The 7,961-nt window shown below is 32.2% G+C and overlaps 1 protein-coding gene across 1 annotated transcript; it reads left to right on the top strand.

Moving 5' to 3' along the window:
- The first annotated feature begins 1,106 nt into the window (after positions 1-1,106).
- LOC120187370 (vesicle transport v-SNARE 12-like) lies at positions 1,107-4,085 on the top strand. Its single transcript, XM_039191107.1, has 5 exons — positions 1,107-1,427; positions 1,506-1,564; positions 1,642-1,818; positions 2,799-2,969; positions 3,808-4,085. The coding sequence occupies exons 1-5, from the start codon at positions 1,331-1,333 to the stop codon at positions 3,961-3,963; spliced, it is 660 nt and encodes a 219-aa protein (XP_039047038.1). The 5' UTR covers positions 1,107-1,330; the 3' UTR covers positions 3,964-4,085.
- The last annotated feature ends 3,876 nt before the right edge of the window (positions 4,086-7,961 follow it).

Raw genomic sequence — 7,961 nt, 5'->3', positions numbered from 1 at the left:
TAGGCCGACCAATCCCATATTCAAAGAACAAAAAGGAGATTCAGCGACACTGTGATGGCCTATTGAGATCTTGAGTGAAACGGTCAAGAGATAGCGTAAAGCAGCAAGGGCCCAGACAACGAAATAGCAAGATGAGAAACCAGGATCTTTTTTACTTTAGTTGTAACGTTATTTTGTTTACTTATTTTTTATATTATAAATTAGGTAAAATTTTACAGTTTTATAGTGAAGACCTAAAATACATATAATATTATAATGAAATATATGTAGTATTGCGAATACTAATATTGTAGAATAAGAGGAGACACCTTTCTTCCTTCTTCAAATTTGATTTAAAATATAGTATTATAAAGTGGATTTCTCTTTTATACAAAATTTCTATAATAATAAGTAAACATAGAATTACGATACTTAATGTTAATTTAAGAATTTATTTAAAATTAATTCAGTTAATTTTAACTATGAGATATGATTCAATAAACTAAAATTAATTTAATCTTAAAATAATTTAATTTTAAAATAACATAAATAAATAATTTAATTAATTAATTTTAAACATAAATATTACAGTATTAATAATGATATATATTTATAATCCATTTTTAAGGATTAAATAAAAATATTTCATGTATGTAATTTTATATTTCAAATAATTTAAAATTTGTTACGGTATTACGACGTAATTTATAGCATGTTGTGGTATTACATAATGGTTTTAGACGGTAAAAGTTGTGATGCGATTTCCTTGTAGTGTTGCCCTGATATTGTGTCATGACAACCTTTAAGATTGTTATGGTACGAACTTTACGCTACGTTACACTCGTAATTTAATACTATAATATTAATTATTAAATTTATTAAAAAATTTAAATTATATTTTAATTAATAAAATATATAAATTTTTATGATTAAAATTATTATTGTATAATATTATCATCTCCGTTAAGTTAAAATTTGGCGATAATATTAGTGGCAAAATTTTAAAAAAAATAGTTTGATTATCAAATAAAAAAACCAGTTATAGTTGCATGACTAAAAGTGTAGTTTATCAACAAACTAACAACTAACAAAACACGAGACGGAATCTAGCTGTCCGAAGGATGCTTTGCTATGTATTTGTTGAGTTTTGCGGTTCCGCACCCAAAAAAAAAAAGTTCAATTAAATTCTCCTCCTTTACTCTTCCTTTTATGAACAGTTGAAGAGTAAAACTTTTATACTATTTTAACTAAAATCCCCAACTTCCACCAACAATTTTCCTCTATCTGATCTAAATCTTTCGATTTTCTCTTCTCTTCCTGATCTAATCTTTGCCTGCAAAATTTGTGGAAGATGAGTGAGGTTTTCGAAGGTTATGAGCGACAGTACTGCGAACTCTCCGCCAATCTTTCCCGGAAATGCAATTCTGTTTCTGTTATTCATGACTCAGGTATTTATTTTCCATCAATGGATCGATCCATTTCTACTCTTTTAATATATTCTTTTATGGTGTGATAACCGTTTGCAGAGCAGAAGAAACAGAATCTTTCCGAGATAAGTTCTGGGATTGACGAGGCTGATGTCCTGGTACTATGTTGTCTAATTATTATTTTTTTCTGGGTTGTTGTTTGATATTGATTTGGGTTTTCTTTTTTTATTGGTAGATTCGGAAAATGGACCTGGAAGCGAGGAGTTTGCAACCAGGGGTTAAGGCAACTCTTCTTGCTAAATTAAGGGAATATAAAGCTGATCTGAATAAATTGAAGAAGGAATTCAAGAGAATTTCTTCACCCAACGCTCATGATGAATTGTTGGAATCGGGAATGGCTGATATGCACTCGGTAATTTCTGGGTCTTTTATTCTATGTTTTCGCCTTTTTGTGGTTCGCTTCGCTAGATCACTTGTTAAAGGATGTTTGAGGAATGATCATTTGTTTTATTACTCTATGCATCTACTTACTATTCTTGTTGCATCATGACTACTGCAATAGGATTCGGGTGAGTGTGTGATATGAGTATGTGTATGGCACGGGTATGTTTAATCCTTTTTTAAGTCTTTGCATCTATTCGGAGGCCTTTGAAGGGTTGTATTCCCATTCTTATATCATTTCCGGAAATGAACAGTCGAGGAATGTATCTTAACGATTCTCTGGTAATTCTAAGTTGGGGGAGATAAGGTGACCCTTTGTGTAACTATAACGTCATTTAGTATTTCGTTATGATTTTGAAGGGCTGCTGGCTTTGGGAAGTTGGGTGAAGTGGAATCCGATAAATATAAGACGTATTTGTTTATAGTTTGGAATTAGGAATTATGAGAATTGTTCATGCCTTCTAATTTCAAAATGTTTTCACATTATCCATGCTTGTTGTATGTGTTACTTGGCTCAGATGTTGAGTATCGGAAATGGGAATGTTTCAACATGGATATGTATTTTTTTTTTCCTTTTACGTTATTACATATGGTTGGAGGATCATATCACCCTTCCCATGTCCAAATATATATTGGAACCAAATATCAAACATAGTGCTTTAAGAAAAACGAGCATCATAGTCTCTGTTCTTACTTTTGATCGTCTGCCGTTTGTCAAAGCTTCACTATCACCTGTGATGACTGCTAAACATGTTTTATGTTTATATTGAATAAAACAAACAAACAACCCCGAAACAACAAGACAACTCCGGTATATGGGGATTGACTTGGTAATTCAAAGTTGTAGAACCTCCTTACAATTAAGCCAAGGTCTTAATGCATGCACGATTATTGTTAACTATTTAGCAACTTGGTGAAGATCTTTGTATTGAATTGTGACCAATGGTACAGGTTTCAGCTGAGCAAAGGGATCGATTGTCGATGTCGGTGGAGAGACTAAATCAGTCAAGTGACAGAATTAAGGAAAGTAGAAGAACTGTTCTGGAAACAGAGGAGCTTGGTATCTCTATCCTTGAAGATTTGCATCAACAGCGACAAACTCTCCTGCATGCCCATAACAAGGTCTTGTTTCTCATCCAAATGCTTGTGCTTATTTCTCCAACTTAACTTCGATAACATATCTATCTTTATCACTGAATCTTTATTTCTCTAGTCTCATTTTTGGGTTGGTGACATATTTAGCTAGTTTCGCATACATAATGGAGTTCTCATAGAGATGCAATGAGTTGGGGTTGGTGGATTTTCGCTCATCCCACTCTTGACCCAACATTCAAATATTCCACCTGATACCTATTCTGAACTTGAACTTGAACTTGCGTTCTAGCATCTAAATCCGACCCTGAAAAACGTAATCCTGAGACCCTGAACTAACTAAACCAAAAGCATGCGATTAAGTCTAGTTAAAACTTTGATGCATAGTGTTATTTTATCAGTGAATCTTCTCATGCATAATTAAATTTTATAGGGATGGCTACTGGTTGGGTTGGATGGAATTTCACCCGTCCCGCCTCTCAATTACATTAAAATAGTTCACCCGATAACTGTGCCAAACCCCGACTCTAATAATAAAAAATCTCTCCAGCCCTTAACCATCGCCATGAAATTTAGGTTCATTCCTAAAAGTACAGATACAAAACCAAATACATGAGATGACGTCTATTAAAAACTAAAAAAATCCTAGTTAAAATGTATAAAAAATAGTAATTATAAGTAGTCAGGGTGGGATAGTGATATGATCCCTGGCTTGGTTCAACGACCTGCTCCTCGATATGTGATTTCTGCCTGCTTGAAAAATTCCCGAAGGAGAGGAGGGGTCGAGTTGAAATCTGTCTGATTCGAGCCATTTTACCAACTCTCTCTCAGTAAGTCATATTTGTTCATATTACTTGTGCTTTTTCAGCTTTATGATGTGGATAGCGCCATTGACAAGAGCAAGAAAGTTTTAACAACCATGTCACGAAGGATTACCAAGAACAAATGGATTGCTGGCTCAGTCATCGTAGCTCTCGTCATTGCAATCATCGTAATCTTTTATTACAAGATTTCACATCGCTGATAAATCATTTGAACCATCGTTCTGCAATTTGTATATGTTAATCCAGGCATTCGCTTCTTCCACATTTATGTAATGTTTTGACACTTTGAACCGGTTATTGTATTACGTATATGTTCTCTTTCTGTTTGTGTTTGTTTCATGTAAATACATCAGCTGAAACTCTTGGTTACGTTCCTATTTCAGTCTCTGAATGGATACATCTAGTCAAAACTGACTTCGATGTTGCCCCTAACAATTTCGAGGGTTAAATTAATGCGAAAAAAATCGTAAGGGAGGAAATGAATCTTAAGGTTTAAAAGGGTTTTTTTTTTTATATTCATAAGGTTTAAGTTAATAAAACAAGTAAGGGATATTCTTCGAATCAGTCATTTCATACAAATTTTATTGATATGCTTCTGGTAAAAAGCTCTCCGTAACTATGGCATCATACTGAAATAAAAAAAAATGAAATAAGTTTCATAAACCTTAATATTTTAAAACTCAATGGTTGAAGTTTTATGTTATTAAGTGAACCATAGTTGACCTGGCTTTATGTATGGGTAATAGATATGTCCACAATCCAAGTAATGAACATTGAAACATTCTTAAAAGCATTTAAGTGCCTTCAAGATTAGTGGCTTGGGTAAATGATGAGATAAGTACTGTCTTATTTTAAGAGGAGCAACTATTTTTTAATAATCTACGAAACTAGATATGTATTGTTTACTTTACAATGGAGTCTCTTATTTTAGCTTAACAAGAAGTCGAGTGACTTAAAGCTTTATTTGTTGAGACTCTATCATATATAACCTTTTGTAAGGTATGGCTCATAAATATAACGGTAAATAGGACAAGGGATGGAGCGGAACGTCGTTAGAATTTCTATTATAAATTCGTTCACTTGTTAAGAAAAAAATTACTCATCTCACTATATATTAGTTTCAGAAACGTTACTACTTAATCAACTAATTATATTATTATTCTTTTCTCATCTTCCAAAATTTTTATTTTTTTCATTAGTGGGATATTGTGCAACACCCCGAATTCAATATTTACTCAACTTCTAGTTCACGAATACCACATTTAATCACTAAAGTACTCATAGACTTTGAAAATCATGATTTACTCAAAATTTAATCACTAAAGTACTCATAGACTTTGAAAATCATGATTTACTCGAAAATTTTAAATCATTCTATATGGAAAATGTGAAAAACACAACTTGCGACAACTTTTATCTTTATTTTACACCCTAAAGCACATGTTTTTTTCCTCTTCCCTCGTTGTTTTTTCTTCTAGAAGAGCAATGTCAATTCACTTTCATTTTCTTCAGTTGAGTATATGAATATGGAAACATTGTGCTAATCTTAAATATTCATTTTACAATTAAACGATTGGGACGAAATTATTTATAAGATAATGTTTTTAATATGACGTAATAAGTTTAATTATTTTTAATTCATTATAGTCATTGTTTTAGTATAATATATGATAAATACATAAAATATATATTTTAAAATAAGTCAATAAATAAATTTAAAATTAATCAAATCAATCAATATTAAATCAAGGGTAAATTATAGAATTGATCACTTTTATTTAAATTATGTACATTTTTTCTTACTGAATTAAAAAATTATAATATTTGGTTGTTTTCGTTTTTATTTAACTAAGATGTGGTCATTGTGGGTTAACAACATATTGCTGACATGACACATTAAATATATAAAAATAAAAAGAATAAATTACATAAATAGTCACTAATATTTAAACAAGTTTTTGTTTTCATCACTAAAATATATAAAATCGGGTTTTAGTTTTGGGGTTGGAACCAAATGTGGTCTCTTTGAACACTCTTTTCATTGGCTACTCTTAAGTGAGGAAGGCCACATCATGATTTTAGAGTGTTCATGAATGACAAAAATTTCTTGCCTGATAGCATTAGTTACAACACCTAAATTGAATGGGCTTTTGAACTGGAGAAAAATAAGGGCATTAAATTCAAACGAAATGGTGGGAATTGGTTTTGAAGTGGAAGGGAAGATGATGAGCAGTTTGTTTAGAGGTTTACGCATGAAGTTATGGGAAGAAAATTACATGGTTCAAGATGCATACCAAGTATTCGAGAGAATGCGAGAACTGGTTTTCTGTGATTGATCATATTGGTTATAGCTTTGTGATTCGAACACTTTGTATGGGAAGGAGAACAGGGGAGGCTGTGTACCATTTGCAGCAAATGATCCGAATGGGATACGTTCCAAGGATGATTCAAGCGTTTTGTTTAGCGTTGTATATGAAGGGGAAGATTGGTGAGGCATTGGTGGTGTTGGTTACCATGTATGGAAATGGAACATCCTATGACATGTTGGTTAAGGAGTTGAATCAACAAGGATTGTTGTTGGGTGCCTGTAATGTCTACGGTGCTGCTTTGGAGCAGGAGTAGTTCAATTGGCATGTTGGTTTTATATATTTTAGTGAGGAAAACATTAACTTATTTAAATATTTGTGATTATTTATGTAATTTATTCTTTTTGATTTTATGTATTCATTGAATTATGTTAATAATCCGTTAAAGATTTAACTACAATTAATTTTTAGTGACTATATATTAATTAAATAAAAATAAAAACAATCTATTATAATTTTTGAATTTGGCGAAAAAACCGTATAAAACATAGACGAAAGCCCCCTTAAATCAATAAGATTAATGTTGGAAGTTATCGCTTAAGTTGATTAAATTACAAAAATTAATCGAAAAAATGAATGTTGACCCAAATTCTGAAGGTCTACTCACCTAGTCCTGTAGACACTATATATAGTAAATAAGTATAAAATAATAGCAAACATATAAAAAGTTTTGAGGGTATACATATATATTATAATATCAATAATATAATGTCTTTACATGTATAGCTTGAATAAATTTTTAAAGTAGACATTATTAATAAATAAAATAAAGTTTAACCTAAATATGAAAATTATTTTTAAATTTTATAAAAACTAAATTAAATCCGATGTATATTTGTATTTTAAGATTTTTAGAAATAAATTTTAGGGTAAAGTACATAAATAGTCCCTGAACTTTTAGAGCACTTGCATTTTGGTCATTCAACTTTTGAAACTTGCAATACAATTATCGAATTTTTAGTTCGTTTTATTTATGTCCACCTTCCGTTAATTTTTATTGACGTGATAGTTAACCCTCCGTTAATTTTCTTCTTTGCTGACATGGCAGTTAACCCTGCTTCTTCTTCTTCGGCTCCTCCTCTCACACACATTTCCCAGCCACTGCACTGAATGCAAAGAGGGTACGTGAACTTGTTATGTTCATCCTTCTCCGCTAGGTTCACAAGCAAACCCAGTATTACTACAAGGAAATCAAACTCGGGATCGGTAAGAGGTCTGTGGAGTTCTGTACTAAGACAAGTCACTTCCATTTCACTGTTGTGGGGCAAATATGAGCAAAATGTAGGGTAGTGGCATACAATTAACGTAGACAAGATCTTTAGGGCCCCCGAAGCAGCAATTTGCCGACAACCGAGTGGGCTGTCATTTGCCACAGCAAAGCCGGTTTATGCAGTCCATTAAACAAAGATCATCAATTCTATTAAAAGGATTCATGAAGCAGATTAACGAAAATAGGTAACTTTCTGCCTCACTGTAATATGCATATTATAACACTTTGAAGCCAAAAACAGGCACTGCAAAGGTAGGATAAATCCCGAGCGGGAATGTGCACCTTGATAAATTTATCCCTAAAAGATTTTTGAATTTGAAGGGTTTTTAGATGAGTGATGCTCCTATTAAAGAATCCTTCATCTCCATTATTGTCTTTTAAACAAAAAAAAATTTGAGAAATAAAGGAAGCTTTTATCAAGTCATGTGATGGGGAGTAGGGAGATATGAAAGGGAAGAAATATAAATAGGCTCGGAGGCGACACCGGTGAAGATGGTGATGGTGATGTGAACCACCGTTGATCAGAGGTTGGGTGAACGGAAGTTTTTTTTACGTATGTGAG

The sequence above is a fragment of the Hibiscus syriacus genome, unplaced genomic scaffold (genome assembly GCF_006381635.1).
Source record: "Hibiscus syriacus cultivar Baekdansim isolate YM2019G1 unplaced genomic scaffold, ASM638163v2 tig00113725_pilon, whole genome shotgun sequence".
Lineage (NCBI taxonomy): Eukaryota > Viridiplantae > Streptophyta > Magnoliopsida > Malvales > Malvaceae > Hibiscus > Hibiscus syriacus.
The sequence above is the reverse complement of the archived record's forward strand: the minus strand, read 5'-3'. Positions and strand labels throughout refer to the sequence as shown.